Source organism: Xiphias gladius, chromosome 9 (assembly GCF_016859285.1).
Source record: "Xiphias gladius isolate SHS-SW01 ecotype Sanya breed wild chromosome 9, ASM1685928v1, whole genome shotgun sequence".
NCBI lineage: Eukaryota > Metazoa > Chordata > Actinopteri > Istiophoriformes > Xiphiidae > Xiphias > Xiphias gladius.
The window spans coordinates 13,012,186-13,031,388 of NC_053408.1; the positions used below are offsets into that span (position 1 = coordinate 13,012,186).

Consider the following 19,203-nt stretch of genomic DNA (forward strand, 5'->3'; position numbering starts at 1 on the left):
ACATATCCCTTCAGTTCATGGAGACTGTGAGTAGATGAAATGATAATAGAGGACTTGGCTGGTGTTAATAGCGGCCAGTCGACCAGCCTAATCTCTCCATCCCTCATCCTCCCCTGCAAATCAAATTAAACAACAGGGATCGGCCAGCTGATACCTCGTCCTTATCCTGGGTAACAGGACACTGCTCCCTCGGAGTCCTTCTGGCCTCTTCTATTCCTAGATCATTAGCTACAAATGGCCTTTCCCTCTAATCTTATTCTTTGAACAAATGCATTGGGCCTGCGTTGCACGTGTAGTGCATCTTCGGCGGCCGCCTCGCAGTCACTCGTGAATTTTTTCTCTCACAAGTTTAGATTTGAACTTTAGCAACAAAAGTGTATTTTTAAATACAGCAGTTATAAAAACTCAGCCATCCAGGAGCTCACAGTTACATATTATTTAATTAGAAGGTCTAGTATTGAAATTAAATGGAAGGATCTCAACTCCGGGAATTCAGATTTTCATCCGTTTATAAGTGTGTGTAACCAAGTATGTGATGTAAATACTGCAGATTTTTTTTTTTTTTTATCAGTTTATATTTATGCTTAAAGTGAAACGGGTGGACCTTTGCTAAACAGCGACCCCCCCTGGCCGCTAGGGGGCAATCACAGGGTGAGGACGCGTTGAAATTCCGTCCTTCACGGTGTTTAACGGCGCGGTGGGGGCAGGCGACCCGACCGGGCCGGAAAGTTGGGTGGCAGCGGCGCAGGCAGAGGAAAGAGCCGTGAAGTCCAGCGACGTGACCCGGAAGCCACGGTTGCACGGCAACGTCGCCAGTGTCTAAAGTTAGCGGGCGTAAGCTGCGGGTAATACCAGGCCAGGTGAGGCCGCAGCAGCGAAACCCCCTCAGGGCGTTGGACGGAGGAGGGTCGCGAGTTATCGCTTGTGAATTCGGCTTTTCATTTGTAACCGGAAGATTGTGTTATTCATTCTTCCAGAAGGGGCATGTGCTGGCTTTAAAGTTCGTCATGTTGAGGAGTCAGCGCATCACAGCCGGACGGGGTCTGTGTCTGCTGCTCAAACCCCATCTATTCATGTCAGCTTGCTGAATGTAATGCTGGACAAACCCATGCTGTTGGCATATTAGGAGCCTATTTTATCTTTGTCTAAGAAGTGTTCTACAAATGTACAGCATGCAGCTGTTACTCTTCTTAGCAGAACCACATTTAAAAAAAATTCAAGAAATAAACTAAATAACATGAGACCTTTCATGTATTGGGCAAATGCTGTTGCACATCTGTAACAACATCTTTTTTTTCATTTATGAGTTTCTCTCTAGTGTCACCATGTCTGATTTCGAAGATCATGGGTGAGTCAATCCAGCCCTACCAGTTAACTTGTTATTTATTCTACATTCATAATACACAAGCTTATGTTCTAAAGCATGTCTGATGTGTTCTTTCAATTCTTTTTTTATTTAGAGGGCACCAGGAGGGTAAGGACACTCATCCATTGATTTAATAAATCTAGCAATTTTAATTGTCTCCCCTCGACTCAGTTGCTCTGCCACTCTTTCTTTCTCCAGAAGAAGATGAGGAGCAGGGAGAGGGAGGTGAGACTGTGATGCTGAACTGTGTTGATGTGTATGGACCTCCTCTTGGACATAACACACTCGGGAACAAGCTATGTCGGCAGCCTGTCATTGAGAGTGTCTGCACACTGCCAAATCCAAAATGTAAATGTTGATTTACATGGCGAAATGCATCCAGTGTTTACTTGTAGCGTTCGGTTATGTGTTTGTGGGCCCCTCATCAGTAGCATGGCAAAACACAAGAACTTAATGTTTCCCTTTTGTAGGGAAGTACACAAGTCATTGTTAAGAACAGTGGCTATGAACTGTGGGTTTTCTAATGTATTAAAACATTATTCAAATTTGCCTTATTTCTCTATGACTGTTAGAGTTAAACTTGGATTAACCTTTTCTGATGTTTTAAAATCTAACTGTGGTTTTTAAAACACCAACTGATTCACTGTTTCATGGCTGCTCTGGCCGTCGTGTTGAAGAAGAACGCCCCAAATACAAGTAAGATTACATGAAAATACTAAACATCAAAAAAAATATTCTTAGATTTTACCACAAAATGCACTGCAAAAAAAGTGACTTATCTGATCAGTTAAAAAAAACAAAACATATGTTGATGTGCCTTTATGTTATTTTACAGGCCTGTGGTTACACAGCTTGCTGCCCCTAAAATCCCTGAGGGCGAGAGGGTCGACTTTGATGTATGTTCCTTCAAGACTGTTGTTAATCGAACAATTACACGATTAAAGCACCAACAATGGTATTAAATACTCATAGCCTGTGTATCCACTGGTTCCTGTTAGGATATCCATAGGAAAAGGATGGAGAAAGATCTTCTGGAGCTGCAGACTCTGATTGATGTCCACTTTGAGCAGAGGAAGAAAGAGGAACAGGAGTTGATTGGGCTCAAAGAAAGGATTGTAATGCCCTTCCCATACTGTTTTTTCCCCCCATTTGTTCATCTGAAAGAGAGATTTGTCAGGATACAGTGACTATTCAGAATAATAGTGATTAATGAGCCATGTGTAGGTGTCTAGCTGATGTGTTTTTTCTGTTGTAGGAGAGCCGGCGGGCGGAAAGAGCTGAGCAGCAGCGAGTGAGGGCTGAAAAAGAGCGAGACAGACAGACACGGATTGCGGTAATTAATGTTTAACATTGTGACGTATGTTGTTTAATACATGCATGATAACAATCAACTCAAAGATCACAGTATTTTGACCCTACACACTCTAAAAGAGCAATTTAAGTAAAGGAAGATTTCTTCCATAGGAGGAGAGGCAGAGGAAAGAGGATGAAGAGGCGAAAAAGAGAGCAGATGATGAGGCCAAGAAGAAGAAGGTGCTCTCTAACATGGGTGCTCACTTCGGAGGGTTCTTGGTCAAGGTCAGAATACTGTACTTGCAGGCAGACGTGTCACTGTACACTGCAAGTATGCGGAGTGCATATAATTTCTTGTGCCCTCTGAAAGAAGCACTCTACATGACAGTCAGCGCACGTGTGTGTGTGATCGTCCTGGAAAAAGATGTGTGTTTGTTTGCTGCAGGCAGAGCAGAGGCGAGGCAAAAGGCAAACTGCGAGGGAAATCAAAAAGAAGACTCTGGCAGAGAGACGCAAGCCACTGGCTATCGAGAACTTGAGAGAGGATGGCCTAAGGTCAGTGAAAGGTTAAAGATTTGGGTTAACCTTAAATAAGTTTTTTTTTCTTTTTTACATTTTAAACCAGTCCTATGTCGTAGGAAGGCCAGTTGGGCCAGCGTGGCACATATAACTTGAAAATGCTGCAAAAAAGAGTAGCTAATCACATTTCATTAAGATTTTAGACGGTGTGTGTTTCTGTCTTTTCAAGTTGTTAATGCTGTTGTGATTTAGAGAGAGAGCCAAGGAGATGTGGGAATGGATCTACCAGCTGGAGTCAGAGAAATTTGACCTGACTGAGAAGATGAAGAGGCAGAAGTACGAGGTGAGCCAATCAGCTGAGAATATACAAAACTGGGATTTTAAAAATGGCTCATTTGTGAAGTCAGAATCTTTTTTTTTTTCTTTTTCAGATAAATGTTCTCCTGAACAGAATCCAACATGCTCAGAAATTGTGAGTCAATCTGCTCGTCTCAGTGTATCATGACACAAGACCCACACTACAAAAAAGAAAAAGCAGAGCATTGCGGAGAATTACTTTGCATCAGCTATGCAGATATACCATAGATGGATGGCAGCCAACATCTGCAAAGTCACATGTGCAAAGGAAAAGCCAAACTCAGATCTTTTTAACATTTACCACTTTATTTACAGGATGCACTTGTCTAAAATATTTACATATGGTAATAGAGGAGAAAGGGAACTTCCCTTTTTATCCCCAGTGAGTCACACTTGTTGGTCATTTCTGTGAGCAATTGTTCATAATTTACAATTTTCCTGTCTCATTGCAGCAAAAAGGGCCATGGAAAGGGGAAAGTGGGAGGACGCTGGAAGTGAACTCGCATAGGAGGCGCGAAGAAACAAGAAGAGGGTTCAGGATTAGATTGCAACAGTTTTGCAGTGTCCATCACTTAAGCTGAGAGAGATAAGATAGATATTCTTGTGGCATTTATTGAAAAAGAGCCACTTGCAATTGCATCTGTAATTATTAAAAAGCATGTATAAATAAAATGGACATTTTCGATCATTGTCAATCAAATTGGAAACTAAATTTTCTTGAAGATTGAAACATGGGAAAAGCAGCTACAAACAAAAAAGGCATCAGTAAAATAATTAAAAACCAGATTAGAATAAATTGCGTTGAGTTGCAACTCATTACCTGGTAAACTTACTTGTCAAGGACAAATAAATTCTGTCTGCATAAGATCTTGTAGATTGTCTGTGAAACAGTATCTCCTTGACTGTCAATCAGTTGCATCATGTGAATATTAAAGATACTGACAGTGGGAGCAGAGTAACAGCTGTGCTGAGAGGAACCACTTCTACTTCTTCTGTCGTATGAAAACAGCATGGACGTCATCACTCTTCCCCTCACGCCATGGTTCAAATCCAGCCTCTACAGCGATGCTCACCGCTTTCTTTGCAAAGCCTGCTTCTTGCTCTTTGTTCAGATCCAAAATGTACCTTGGATATACAGTGACACACAGATGCAACTTAATTGCGAAGATGCCAATCACAGCCATTATTAACTTTCAAAAATAGTCCTGATCATTGAACTTAAATTTGGGATATGTAGCAAACACTAAATATCTGATACACAAAAGAAAATTACTTGGCAGAGTCACTGTACTCTTGGTGACTGTACTGTCACCATGGTAACAAGCCCTGTTACTATAAAAACCCTCACTTGGCCAACTCCATGACAACCACAGCGTCTGGTGCTGCAATCTGTCTCATCGTCGGGCCCAACTGGTGCACGCAGCTTTACAGCATAGATGGATAGAGAAACAGAAACACAGAAATGAAACACGGTCAGCAGTCATATCAGTAGTCTGGATAGTGAAGGGATATTATTTTATCTTAAATTACTACTTGATGAAATATAAATATTTATTATTTAAAAGGATATTTGTAGTAATTAGGGAAATAAAAGCTCTCACCTGGTAGAGAAGTAAATGGTGTTGAAGAATTGGAAGTATTTCTGTTTTTCTGGCAGTTTGTAAAGTGAGTCCAAAGGCAGGAAGGTCACAGAGATCCCATTCAGATGCATCAAGTCTGAGGAGGATTTGAGAAAATTCAGTACTAAAACCATCAAGTTTCATACAGTTGGTGATTTCACTGCTGAACATCAAATCAGGCTTCACGAGTCTGGGAAGCGATCTACCATACACTGAAAAGCTTTAAGATCCAGTTCCAATTTTCATTTCTATCTAAACGTGCATTAAAACTCACAGAAACAACGAATTATGCAACATAAACAAAATCAGCCTTTCACGTCAGTCTGAACCTTTTCCCTTGCTTTTGTCATTTTGCTACCTTGGTCCTAAAATGCACTATATTGCCAGTTATTTAAAGCCACAGGCCTGCTGGTGTTAATGGCCATTTACCATTAATGTTAACGGATATTTGGTCAATCTGTGTGAATGGCTCCTCTCCCTCTGCATCTGACTGAGAAGTAGAGGGGCAGCCCCGTCTGCTGGACAGGGATTGGAACAATGCCTGCACATTTGCAAAGGAGATATCCTGGGCTGTCTGTGGATGTGAGGAAAGGGAGGGAGGACAATAAAACATTCATTAATAAGGTATAATCAAACATATAATCCGTGCCATTACATATGTATATTTTACCTTGATATGTTGCCCATTCTGTGTCTTCATTAGGCTCTTGTCCTCGGTTTCAATGCCAAAGGAGAGGTAAGGACTGGATACTATGTCTCCCCAGTAACCCGTCACAGCCACTTTGTTCCCTCTCTATCAACACATACACAAAGTTAAATTCTTTCAATCTATCATCTTCTTGCTGCATTGTATAGCATCTCGAAGCAGTTACACTTACCTGACTGAATACTCTTAATGAGAGCAAACTTGGATTGGTTACTTGGTAGACACCTTCCCTCATTTCAAACGCCAAACCCCGTTCCCTCCATTGCACATAATGTTGTTTGTTGATGACACCACACTGCCGAAAGAGAATTAGTACAGAATGTGCTTCCATCACTGTACAACATACTGTATAAGGGTCCAAATTACTGAAAAATTATCATTTCTGTGGGCAAATGTTTCTTATCAACAAATTTTGGCCGCATATTTTAATAGACAAACAAAGAAAAGTAAAAAAAAATTTAAAATACCCCTTTCTCATGCAGTTTCATTGTAAGGTCCCAGTCGAAGCAGCCTTTCTTGGAGTCATAGCGCGCACCAAGGTGCTGCCTGACCCGATAATCCCAGGCTTTGGACATGAGGATAGGAACAGAACGCTCAGATGAAGATGATGAAGACTGAGGATTGTTCCACAATTTGAATATTCTGGCCAGCTCATCTCGCTCCTTGAACTGTAGAAATATTCAAAGAGGATGAAATTAGAAGACTTTAACCAAATTTGTGGAGCAATTACACTGCAGCATTTGAGAAAAAAGATCAGTCACAAGGTCTTACAGAAATAAAGAATGATACGCTTGTTCAACAGATTACTGTACCTTGAGAAGAGTTGTGTTCAGACAGGGGTGTGTGGCCATCTCCAGTGTTTCGGTAACACTTAGAGACAGTTGTGATGCTGCGCGTCTCAGTATTTCCTCTGTTTGACTGCGGATCTCACTGTTCCCAAACACCTCCAGGTAAACCTCTGTCTTCTCTGTGAATAAAAACCAGCACAAGACAACCTATGGGTTTAGGACACATCTAGGTTTTAAAGTTAATAATTTAGCAAAATCCCACCCACCATTAAGTCCCATGCTTTCCTGGGGTATCAGTGCCAGGTAGAGGAGCAGCAGCTGTCTAGCCACCACCTCCATGCTGTTTTCTATGACCCACATCTGCAGGGGAGTAGAGAGGAGAAGTCTGCAGCTCACAGTGGAGCATACCAAAATGTTTTCAGGATTAATTAAGAGGCAGAGGCTCACATGAAGGCTTTCTTCATTCCGCAAACCAGCAATCGTCTTCAAAATATGCCGTGGATCTCCACTGCCAACAAGTAAAATATTGACCTCCCCGTCATGTCTCACAGGACCTAGACAGAGAGAGACCATACAGTAGCATCAACACTGCTTTTTAAAAAAATTTGTCTGTAGCACTGAGTATCAAAAGTTGGTATTGAATGCGGTCAGATTTGTAGTCTTGTTTACTTATTAATATGCAGATATTTAAATGAGATATATAGACCATAATTTTGCCAATTTCATGTTTTATTATTTAGGTAGTGTTCTTTTACAGCTGTTTGTATTTAGGAATCATGTACCACTGGAGGAGTTTGGCCTGTATTCTTAAATGAACAATAATTTTTTTTTTGGTTTTTTTTGGGAAAAAAATGTATAGGTCCCAAAGTAAGGCAATGAAAAAAACTATTGTTTTGATATTGGTATTGTAGCAGCAAAAGCATCTGAAACATTTCAAAAGATACTCAGCCCTACATATCTCCTACGCTATTTAATGGGATGGACAGAAGTGTAGTAACGCTGCAGTAGATACTAATTGATATTATTACAGTTTTTTTTTTTTTAAGCAGGAAGTTATAGTTAAGTTTGAGGCCACCGTTTAGTTAAACAAATATGTTTAACTAATTTATAGCCTGTTAAGGCAGTTCTATATCTAACATCATGTGTACAGATTGTCTCTGTTTACATGAATGATTTGTCTGGATTTGTGTACATAGTTAATTTGATCAAAACTGTTGTTTTTGGCTACTGTTATTGAAATGCATTATCTACCAGTATAACATAAAACCTGTGCCATACTGTAGCATACTCCATTACAAGTACAAGTCCTGCATTCAAAATTTTACTGATGTAAAAGTAATATACAAAAGTATTACTGACAAAATGTACTTATTATGCAGAATGGCCCCTGTAATTGTTTAAAAGTTATATTATTGGGTCATTATTACTGATCCTTTAAGTGGTGAAGAGGTGAAGCTAACTGCTTAGTCTACCATTGGACAGTTTGATTTATAAAAATGCATCATATTTTAAGTTGTGTTGATTTGTTGTCAAGTGGTGTTTTTTATCTAATTGCTTCCACTTTATCTCTTTCTCAAGTAACTAACACAAACACAAACCTAATTGAAGGCAGTATTATTCCATCAAAGAGGGGTTGTAAGGCTGCAACCAACAATTATTTGCATTATCAGTGTGTCAGCCAAGTATTTTCTTTCTTCTTATTTTCTTACTGACTAATTGTTTAGCGTGTAAAATTTCAGAAAATGTTGATTTTTTTTTTTTTTTTCCTTTGGTCAATAGACTAATCGATTAATGAATTAAGCATTTCAGGTCCTCGTGCAGTATAGGCTCTCACCAGTACTCAGCAGGTCCAGCGCAGGACTGTAGCCCCACCAGGTGATGCAGCCGGCTCCCTCAGATGTACGTCCGGCACTCATCCTGTAATGTGACAGAAAGAAAGACCAAGGAAGCCGTACACCTGGCTGTACGTGGTTTACATCATATTGTTGATGTCTTACCACGTTGTCAACGGGCTCAGTGCTCACGAGAGCTAGTTTAGCTTATCAGAACGTTAACTAACGCTAGCTAACGTTACTTAGGCAAAAGAACATCACGTTAGCTAGCTTATAAATGTAGCCGTTTTCCAGGGGGGCAAACCCGTCGCTAACATCGATTTGGTGATAAAACCTGCCTTAAGCTGCGACCAGATATTATCAAAACAAAAATGGGGAAAACTCACCTCACAGCCTGTATTATGACGGAGTAAGACTTTATTATGTTGAGCAATGTTTGCAGCTAATCGTCTGAGCAGAAAGTTTGGGTTCTGTTGCCAAGCAACAGTTTTCAAATGGGGAGGACAGACGCCCTCTACCGGTGATGTGGTTGGATTTGCTAGTATACTTACCCATGTCTAACGTTAAAGACCAATATATTGTCATATTGTAACATTGTTGGAATGATATTCCAGTAATATTCTTCTCCTTTCAACAACATCCACCTCTCTACAGTAAATTCTACAACTCCTAAAACTTTTTTTCATTGCTTCCTACAGCAAAAAAAAGTAAGAAAATCAGCTAATTCTAAGTACCTATTACATTAATTCGATTCAAGGTAGGATAGCAAGAGAAGCAATGATGTGAAATTGTCCATTGCGGGTTTATTTGCATTTGAAAAGATCCAAAGCATTACAAGAAGGACTTTTCAGGACTCTGGTGTACCGCGGGGCTACAAAATGAGCAAACAGGCCCAGCATACAAAACATAAGAATAAGAAGCTCCATCGTGTCTCCAGAGTCAATTAACTTTTCAGGAAAACGGAGTAATCTTGAAATCCTTCCTTTATGCCACAGAAGTTTACTAGGCCTTTGCAAAAGCATACACAAAAGATGCACATTTACATTTTTGTGTTTTCAATGTATACAACTACAGTCATATTGGTTTAAAGGTGTTACAGGTATGTAAGGGAGGGGGGTTTAAATAACAACTAAATATCAAAAAAAATATCAATACATCACACCTGTACACGTACAAAAGTGTTCAGTACCTCAAAAGAAACAAAATGTATTGAAAACTGCAACGTACAATTGTGAAAACATCAGGGGTAACACAGAGAAACATGTCAACAGTATGTTTTCCGAACCGAGACACGTGTGACTCTAGCGAGGCTTTGCTTTGAGTGCCGCATCGACTTCTTCTTCTGGCAGGAGAGTGTGCCACTGGGCTACTGGTCGTCTGGGATTGGCAAGCATATCTGACCAGTGGCGCAGGCCGACTCCTGTAGCTCCATATCCCATAAAGGTCTTTCCAATGGGGTCATTGCTCCCAAGTTTATCATAGTCAAACACTGTGATGACGACCTGCACTTTCTGAAACAAAAAAGAAAAACCTGTTATCTAACATTATTATTATTATTATTATTATTCCCCACATCAACATCTGCTGTCTGTTAGAGTTCAAACTAATAATTAATGTGATGACACAGCCTACCTGTATCTGCTCAAAGGGGACCTCAAAGCTAAAACTTTCATTAAAGTAGGGATTGAGCGTGTTTTTCTTGACAGTCGTCTTTTTCTTCTTAATGCGTTTTCCATTTTGCTGTAGAACAATCTTCACATATGGATCTTTTGGAAATGGAAAAGAAGGTGATATAGTTGTGTTTTTTGGGGCAATTTAACTTCTTCATGTCGCTGACATTTGCTGAAGTTGTACATTCTATTGAGACATGAAACAAACATCTGAGATAGTATGAATAAATGGCAAGAGGCGAGAATACCTGACAAGCCACCAACATCCATTTTCTTCAGATTCTTTGCCTCCATGATGTTCACTGTCAGTTTCCCAGCAGTAGGTACATACCGTAAAGAAATGCAAATATCACCCAGTTTTTCTTGCTGAAAGGAGATGTAATCTATTACTATCATATCCCATCAAATTAAACTTTTATAAAACTGCCGATTATTATGACTTATTAATTTTTGGAATCAAGCACATACAATCTATTATTTCATTCTAATAAATACCTAAAAAATTATGTGCATTCATTATTGTTTATAATGAAAACCTTTATATTCCAAATTTGCATTAATTGGAGCAAGGTGGAATGCAAACACAGTATATCATACCTCCTCCTTCTCACCACTCTCCAAGTCTCTCCATTGTTGCATTGGCTGGCCCAAATCAACACTGTTCATGGGAATCTTTATCTCACCAATCATGTCATGCTTGGAGAAACGATCAAAGTCAAAAACTTGCAACACCAAGGTCTTTCCGCCCAACTCTGCATACGGGATCTAGAAAGAGAGGTTATTAAACATTGGGATGTACAGCAGGTCAAAGTAGACAGTCTACTGTTTACATGTAACAAAACATACCAATCCAGGCAATAACAGAGAACATATAGCGACGGGATACAATTAAAAACATACTGCATTGTTATTTTTTGGGGAGGGATACCTTGACAGATGCCATTCAAGGAATGAAAGACTAAAGATGAGGGAAAGCAGATACATAGGCCAAACTTCTGCCTCATGAGGGGTAAAAAGTGATAAGTCATCAACAACCTGGAACACAACACAAGCTGCGACAGAGACATAAAGAGAAGAAAAAGAACAAACAAAACACAGACAACGTCAAGTTGACGAAGGCACGGTGTTAGGCACACAGTACCTTGAAAATGAAAGTCTCGTTGAAAACAGGGCATAAATTCTTGCGTTGAACCTTGGTCTCGTACTTCTTCTTTTTGTCTGGCAACAAAAAGACTTTGACATAGGGGTCTGAGGTTCCCCCCATGTCCATAGCGGCAAGGTCCTGAGCCTGAAGGATACCCACTATGAGCTTCAGAGGGAAGAAAATAGGTGTCAGAATGACCGGTGAAAGGCAAAGGTTTAAGTGGCCATGAAAATTATGTAGGAATTTATTTCTGATAGTCATAGTCTTCAAATCATTGCTATTAAGGATTTTGTTTTCACACAGGACCTACCTGGGAATCTGTGAAGTTGTAGTCCAAGGAGAACTCCAGCTTACCCAACTTTTCCTGTTCTTTCTCCTCTTCCTCCCCTTCCTTCTTCACCTCCCCCTCCTACAAGATAAAAACATCAGTGTGTTGGAGAGTGGTCATGAAAATCTAGATCAGGTATGATTAGGCAACAACGAATTACTGTAAATCAGATACCTTCTCTCCAGCCTCTCCTTCGCCTTCCTTTGCCTTTCTGCGGCGACCTGCCTTCCTCTCCCTCACTTTCTTTGGCTTTTTCTTTTTACCAAAGCATTTTTTGAAAACACAGAAGATGAAGCATGCCACCAAAACCAGGACCACCACGACAATGGCTCCTACTGCCCACATGGGAACTGCAAAATAGAAATAGGTGTATTCACTCTTCAGTATTCGCTTTACACAGAATGGGGCTACGCTTATCATGGCAGAAAGGACTGGATGTTTGACAACACAAATCCCCCCCAAAAAATAAAAAAAAACATGTATTTGAATCTGATCTTTATTTATACATCTTAAGTTTTAAACACGAACCTCTCTATCAAAGGCTTTGTAAAACCTTGTTGATCCTACACATTGCAATTTTCAAGAGCATTTAAATCTTTCACATCTCGACATTACATTGAAGAAAAAATTTGCTTTGGTAAACCAGTTTACCCCTATAATCTATATCAGTTCCAACAATATCATTAAACATAAACTGCTTTGCATAATATCACTGAAGTACAACATGATACTTCACTTCTTTATCTGGGGATGGTTTGCTGAGCCTGCGTATGCGTTGTCAGCCGCACCCTTCTTAATCAGATAACAGCACTCTCCCAGCTGGGAGTGGCACTGTTCAACCACAGCCACCAGCACCACTGAGGCAGTTTATCATTAAGTGCTTTACTCAGGGCCCCTCCGAAATCATTGTTTGTTGAAGGGAAAACAATTCTCACTGTATTTTTCTACTTAGATTCAAATATGTCAAAAACAGTTTGTCAGTATTACTAACCGTGTGGGAATTTTCTGCTCATATCTACAATATCTTGAACCTTTAGGAACAACTTAATGTTCATCAGAAAAAGCTAAACTGGTCAATACAGATATGAAATAATATTTATGTATCATATTGTGAAGTCTGTAAAAGGGTGCATTTCCTCTTCTAAAAAATAACCAAAGATACTCACTTTATTACAACAAGTAAATTAAGTTTTGTTTTTCTAGAAGTGGCTTACTTGGCAGATGGCTAATTTCATTCATGAACTTTTCCTTCATGTGGTTATAGTCGTGGCCAGGGTGATGTTCTGTATGGGAGTGCTCATGGTGTTCTGAATGGGAGTGCTCATGATGAACCGGCTCCGTTGCCTCCTCTGGCTCTGGTTCGGACGGCTCCGCAGCCCTCCGGGCCCGGACCCCAGCGCTGACCAACCTCATGTCAGCTGTCAAAACAGCAGAATCAGTGCAGTTATTCACGTTGCGTTGGTTTGTTATGCCCTCTGTAACACTGGCTCCTACAGTGAGAGATAACCCAGCTTCGTATGTATGCTGTGTAATCCCTAAATCCATGCGTTGCAGTACAGTACAAGAGCATAGGACATCCCCAAGCCAGATGCTCAACATGGCTGAACCTAATCCCTCTGTTACTCTCATTCCCTCTGTCATCTCCCCCGCCCCATAGCCCATGCTTTCGCTCCCCTGCTCCTCCCATCCCATTTTTCTCTCATCACTGTCTCTGCATGTAACTGGATTAAACTCTGGCGACTAGCACTACAATATTAATCCAAAATCCCAGATCCTCAAAGATTAAATAAATAGGGTTTGGTCCTCTCCCTGAATTTTCCTCACCCACAGCCACTGTTTGAGTCCCTCTTAACTACTTTGGAAGGTTTTCTGGAATGGCAGTTGTTTATTAAGGCATTTCAAAGGAAGCCCGGTATACTATGGCGAAGACTGAGGTCGAAACCCTGGTTTTGTTATTTGTAGTTTTCATGAATATTTATCCAGACATTCGTATTTAGATAAGAAAAAAAAATAAATCAGTTTTTTAAAATAGTGTGTATGAAGTAACATGTAACTGACAATGTGTTTTATTGGAATCAGAAATTTCTTTAAATGCAATTATCATATTTGTATTTTTCCAGCTTATTTAAATAGAGGAAGATGATGAATGAAGTAAAAACATTATTGGCATCTATTTAGTTATAAAGGTAACTTTTATCTGCCATTTATTAGGGGGTGATGATCATGTTCAGATTCACAGGGAACTAGGAAAGTCATCACATTGAAAGAACCAGCCAGGAAATCAACCACTCCTTTAAGTAGGTGTGTTCAAAACCAAATGTGAATTTATCATTTAAAAAAAAAAAACTAGCTTTTTCTCATTCGATAATTTTTTTTTGCAATGTAATGCTCTTGCACTTGATCACAACAGAAATGTTTGCAATCTTGTGCATATTTATCTTACCTGTGGATATGTTCCTTTAATTTCCTCTATACCAAAAGGGTTGTTGGAGCAACTCTAAGCTGTAGATGGAAGTGTCTGTCTTGTTGCTTCCCTTTTGGCTTGTTGGAGCCCTCACGCACCCATCGTCCCTTCGGTATGCGGCTGACTCTGACAGGCTCTCTACAACCCTTTCCATCAAAGCCAAAGCGCTGGCAAATCACTAGAGCAGTGTAGTGATTTAATCCCCCCTGACCCTCCTCCCGATATTAGAACGCTGACAACACATCTGTTGCTTTATGTCTCTGACTGAAGATGCACGAGGAGCAAGTCACCTTTTCATATATTGCTGCTCCACTGTTAACAATGTCACACATGTTGAATAATTTAAGGCTTTTCTTTGTTGAGAAGGAAAAATAACTGTTTATTAAGACTGATGAATTGATGAGGCATGGCTGTGGTGGTTGTGTTCATCCATTAGACTGAAGAGATTGTAGCACATCCGGCTCTTCACTAATCCCCTCAGCATAGCTGTGCTCGCAATCGTCAATCTAGCAACAACTTCCATTGCGAGTGGATATTCCAGCCTCCCCATCCCTTGGCCGACCGTTTTACTGTACAAAACGCATACCCGTATTTAGAGCACTGTGCACAGTAATCCCCAGGCATACTGCCACGTACTTGCACTGCTACATCTGCAGATCTCGGTGGCTCCTATCCAACATACAGCAGCCTCATTCAATAGTTAACTCCCTAAAATGCAGAGGGAAATAAAAAAAATTGCAAAAAATTGTAGAATATTAGTGAAATTTATGTAGGGTGTGTTGCAATGCTGTATCACTAATTAGATGCTGAAACAGAGTAAAGCAGGTACTACAGTCATGTGAAAATATAAGTAGATCCCATGGAAATTGTTGACTTTTTCAACATATTTGACCAAGCCAACATTTAATCATCTTTGATACAGTGCCTACAGATAAAGGTACACCCTTAGCCTCAGAAGCTACTATTGCCCCATTTAGCAGAAATAACTTGTTTTAGGTATTTGGCATAATTGTCAACCGGTCTCTGACATCAACTTGCTTCTTCCGTGCAAAATTCCTTCAGATGCAAGACTTTCAAGGGTTTTCTTCCATGTACTGCCCATTTAAAATCCCCCCACATTTCAATGGTATTCATATCTGGGCTTTGACTAGGCCACTCCATAACCCTCCATTTCTTCTTTTGCAACTGTTCCATGGTGAATTTGCTAATGTGCTTAGGATCATTATCCTGTTGAAAAGTCGACGTCCAGTTGGACTTTAACTTCAACTTTCGGACAGGGGTCCCCACATTATCTTCAAGCACTCTTTGATAGCGATGTACAGTTGAAAGTTAAATTAATGGCTGCAAGCTGCCCAGAGAACATTATCCAAAAGGCCTGGCCTTTCCCTATATGTTCACTGGCAAACTGCAGTCCTGCTCTAATGTTCTTTTTGGACAACAAAGTCTTTTTCCTGGCATGCCTCCCGTGCAGGTCAAATTTTTGCAATCTCTCTCTGATTGCAGACGCTTGCACTTTGACACCAACTGCTGCAAGAGTTACCTGCAGACACTGATGAAATTTTGGGGTTCTTGGAGACTTCTTTTTGCATCAGAGAGTCTGCTCTTGGGCTGAGTTTGCTGGGGCACCCAGTCCTGGACAAATTGGCAGTCGTTTGAAATCTATGCCACTTGTAGATGATTTTCCTTACAATGGAATGATTTCAAATAATTTGGTGATTTTTTTTAAACCCCTGCCAGACTCATAGCATCCACAACCTTCTATCTGAAGGCCTTAGAGAGCCATTTAGCGCTTGGCATGATAACACCACACTCTTCAATAGCAAATAGAACACCAGAGTCTAGATGTCAGACGTTTAAATAAGACAGGTTCCACCTGCACTCCCTAGGAGGTACTAATCACAGGCACCTAATCTGAAACACCCGATTCTAATTTTATGGATTTGAGGGTGTGAAAGATGTTGGGGTGTACTTACTTTTTTGATGGGACTGATCTGACTACAAAATTTGAAATTTTATGTCATTTTATGTGCAACTGGCTGTGACGTGATCTGTTTACAGACTTGTGCAACTGAATCTTATCTTTGCTGAAACATACAATTTACTAAGAAGCAGCATGGGTATTTTCAACCACAAGCTGTCTGGTATACTGAAGTTACACATTAAGCTTCCACCCAATAGTGAGTAAGCAAAGTCCCACTGTTATCTTTTTACGGTGTTCTATATGCACAGACATGACATTAAGAAAAGCGCAGAAAGTATGTTTAAACTGCATGACAAATCAGATGATTATCTGTGTAAAAAGTTGGACGTAGACTTTAACTTTTTAACTGACTTAAAAAAAAAAAAAGACTAACAAAAACAAGGTATTAGCATAATCTGACTTTATTCAATGTTTCCATGATCATCCAAATTTTAAAGTCTTTAAATCATTTTGACTGACTCAAAATAGTATGCGTTTTTATAAAACATTTGTGAAGGTTCAAACCTCTGACACAATGGAATGCATGACACATGACACAAATGAGAGTAAATGAACAAGTGACCATAGGAAAATTGTAGTTTTTAGCACCATATTAGTGAGAACATTATTTTTTCACTGTGGTTTTCAGAAAAACTGAGGTATTTTCTGTTATTTTGCTTCTAACTTCTCTTGTGCCATAGGTACAAGAATTAAGTTTGGGGTGTAGAACTATTTTCTGTTTTAACGGAAAAAAAAATACTTGCATTGTGAGGGGCTATTGCCCTCTTGACTCTGTGTATCTTTCGAAATGTGTAGCTTGTGTCACTGTACTGCTGTGACCTTTACAGAGTGTGTTTATCAAAGAGGTATTCTCCCAAAGGACCATGTGTCTCAGACGCAGTGATGCGGGTCAGACTTCCAACGTAATCGCCCAGCTTCTTGATGGTGTCGTGGCTGTCGGGGAGGAAGTGCTGCTCGAGGAAGTCACACAGCTACAAAGAAGTAAAACGGAAAAAAGTGAGTAAGATGTGAAATAATTCTATAAAAAGGTGGTAAAATAGGTAAAAAATTAGGAAACAGTTAACATTTAATAGTATATTAAAGACCCCTGTGACCCCATCTGTGATATTGCTTAATACATACAGAACTCACACACAAAAAAGGTATTTTAATGTGCAACAGTGCAATAGTGTAACTGTTTTTACCATATTCATAAACTAAAAGATAAACAACAGCTTTAGAACAAGAAGCAGTTATGTCCAACAGTGCCAGACATACGTGAGGGTCAGTGTGGATGCTAGCTCTGCGGTGCACATCAAGAATACACGTGTTGAGGGACTTCTGGTAGTCGAGGGAAAAAGACATTGTGTCCAGACCACCTCTCCAGTCCTCTCTACTTGGTTTCTAGAACAAAAAGTTGATATTTATTTGTATCAACAAATATACCAATCTCAACAATAATGGCCTGATAATGCCACCTGTAACTGGACATTTTGGACTTACAGCAATAGTCTGAAGCAAAATTCGGCCTCCTCTCATGTTTTGATATTCCAGCAGCTTTTCAGCCTGTTCTCTCTCTTTCACTGAGCGCTCCAGGAAAAAACTGGAAAATTTTGGCAAGGCAACATCATCCCTGTCAAAATACATCCCCTAAAATAGTTGGGGGAAAAAAAAAAAACAACAGGATTTTGGGATTACAGTGCAGACATGTGAGAAGAAAGATATCTAGCAATATACACGGTATAACAAATGCTACTAGTCATACAGCGACTAGAAATCGTACCAGGGCAAGGTAGGTGTAGGATGCACCGAGCTTCAGGTTGATGAGTTTGTTAATGTCTCCCTCGGTCTCCGAATGGAGGTTCTGTTTGACCACAGACTGCATTTCTAAAAGACAGAAACAGGCTGCAATCAACGTGACTGGTATTAGGGTAAACCAATGCCAGTTCAAGACCAAGCCACTACTTTTAACTTCAGACAGAAAAACAGTCCAGACGAAAAAGAAATCTTCCTTACCTTTCCTTCCTCAGACAACAGACTTAGCTAACAAACGCTTCTGTTCACTCGCCCTCTGAAGTTAGTAAAGTTCTGCACTTCTTTCCCAGCCTGCTATTAAGCAACCTATGTTTACCAGCTCCAGTAAAACATCAGCCAGACTACTGTCATTTGCGGTGAGGTGAGTTCAAGTGGGCTGTAACGTTTCCAGCCAGGTGCTGAGAAGAGGTCGCGCTAACAAGCTTCAGTTGACGCACTTCGTGCGTCAACTGAAGCTTGGTCAACGTCGTCCGCTAAGGCGCTCGAGCACCAGCTCCTAACGCTATCTTAACAAGTTATCGCGGGACCTAGCCGAGGTCGTATGCCGAGTGTTTAGTTGGCTAACGTTAGCGCCAACTAAACATTTAGCTAGTTCACGTAACGCACCGGAGAGACATGACAGCTCAGCCTGACTGTGGCTGAAGTTTAGTTGGTTTAACACAAGGCAGTGTTACCTTTGCCTCGTCGCTCACTTGCCCCGTGAAAGTAACGCTGCTCCACTTCGCCAACAATGTGTCTGGCGTGCGCCTCTTGTTTACACCCCAGGAAACAGCGATCCTCCCCCTGCTAACGTTGGATTCACGTCGTTCACCTCGTTTGTCCGTTCATACGCTCCGTGGATCTCTACTGCCACACTTTGTATTGGAGACACACGACACATTTCAATTTGTTTCAATTAATGTGGAATAAAGATGACTATATACTGCTGAGCTATAATGCTATAACGCACACGTATTTCACATAACGTTACATGACCAAAAACTCGATTTTTGATACAGTGTTCGAAAAAGGGCTGCACACTGATCAGACACTCAGTGTAGATGGTAGGCAGACCCTAGTTGGTAATAGGTTCATCAATATACATGGTTGTATGATAGATTATATGCCAAAAGCCAGCATATGTATTGTATGTCAGCAGTTGGCAGGGTTTAAAGTAAGTCCTGCGGTGGATGGGATGCCAGTGTCCTGGAGTGGGGGGTGATATGGTGACAGGAGTGAGTGGATGAGAGGACACAGACCAGGCCAAAAATCATAAAATACAATACGTTTGCATGGATGTTGAATTAATATGTTTTTTAAACTGAGCACCAGTTATGCTGGCTATATAACATGGAAGCTCATT

At 40.4% G+C, this 19,203-nt stretch overlaps 4 protein-coding genes across 14 annotated transcripts; 1 reads left to right on the forward strand and 3 right to left on the reverse strand.

The window, feature by feature from the left end:
- Positions 1-735: 735 nt before the first annotated feature.
- LOC120794591 (troponin T, slow skeletal muscle-like) lies at positions 736-4,094 on the forward strand. Of its 10 annotated transcripts, none has more exons than XM_040135791.1 (14): positions 736-860; positions 978-1,090; positions 1,308-1,348; positions 1,461-1,474; positions 1,565-1,591; positions 2,044-2,062; positions 2,202-2,262; positions 2,365-2,481; positions 2,622-2,699; positions 2,831-2,944; positions 3,105-3,214; positions 3,431-3,521; positions 3,610-3,650; positions 3,988-4,094. In XM_040135791.1, exons 3-14 carry the CDS (start codon positions 1,326-1,328, stop codon positions 4,031-4,033), a joined length of 741 nt encoding a protein of 246 aa, XP_039991725.1. In that variant the 5' UTR covers positions 736-860; positions 978-1,090; positions 1,308-1,325; the 3' UTR covers positions 4,034-4,094. The 10 variants fall into 10 exon arrangements, with proteins under 10 accessions (XP_039991725.1, XP_039991723.1, XP_039991727.1 ...); XM_040135789.1 differs by having other exon boundaries at positions 978-1,041; XM_040135793.1 differs by having other exon boundaries at positions 978-1,041; positions 1,319-1,348.
- A 278-nt stretch (positions 4,095-4,372) lies between these two features.
- LOC120794590 (dynein assembly factor 3, axonemal-like) lies at positions 4,373-8,978 on the reverse strand. The gene is made up of 12 exons (XM_040135787.1): positions 8,867-8,978; positions 8,483-8,565; positions 7,096-7,202; positions 6,915-7,008; positions 6,673-6,827; positions 6,328-6,528; positions 6,033-6,155; positions 5,825-5,947; positions 5,584-5,728; positions 5,137-5,251; positions 4,884-4,958; positions 4,373-4,660 (listed from the first exon to the last, which is right to left on the reverse strand). The coding sequence occupies exons 2-12, from the start codon at positions 8,562-8,564 to the stop codon at positions 4,519-4,521; spliced, it is 1,362 nt and encodes a 453-aa protein (XP_039991721.1). The 5' UTR covers position 8,565; positions 8,867-8,978; the 3' UTR covers positions 4,373-4,518.
- An 803-nt stretch (positions 8,979-9,781) lies between these two features.
- syt5b (synaptotagmin Vb) lies at positions 9,782-13,050 on the reverse strand. The gene is made up of 8 exons (XM_040135473.1): positions 12,837-13,050; positions 11,797-11,972; positions 11,605-11,703; positions 11,292-11,459; positions 10,748-10,915; positions 10,399-10,516; positions 10,113-10,246; positions 9,782-9,991 (listed from the first exon to the last, which is right to left on the reverse strand). Exons 1-8 carry the CDS (start codon positions 13,033-13,035, stop codon positions 9,782-9,784), a joined length of 1,272 nt encoding a protein of 423 aa, XP_039991407.1. The 5' UTR covers positions 13,036-13,050.
- Positions 13,051-16,450: 3,400 nt separating this feature from the next.
- On the reverse strand, positions 16,451-18,696 carry zgc:56095 (uncharacterized protein LOC406286 homolog). 2 transcript variants are annotated; one of them, XM_040135409.1, is made up of 5 exons: positions 18,536-18,696; positions 17,830-17,933; positions 17,550-17,696; positions 17,325-17,450; positions 16,451-17,038 (listed from the first exon to the last, which is right to left on the reverse strand). In XM_040135409.1, the coding sequence occupies exons 2-5, from the start codon at positions 17,929-17,931 to the stop codon at positions 16,889-16,891; spliced, it is 525 nt and encodes a 174-aa protein (XP_039991343.1). In that variant the 5' UTR covers positions 17,932-17,933; positions 18,536-18,696; the 3' UTR covers positions 16,451-16,888. The 2 variants fall into 2 exon arrangements, with proteins under 2 accessions (XP_039991343.1, XP_039991344.1); XM_040135410.1 differs by lacking the exon at positions 18,536-18,696 and adding an exon at positions 18,063-18,454.
- Between the last annotated feature and the right edge of the window lie 507 nt (positions 18,697-19,203).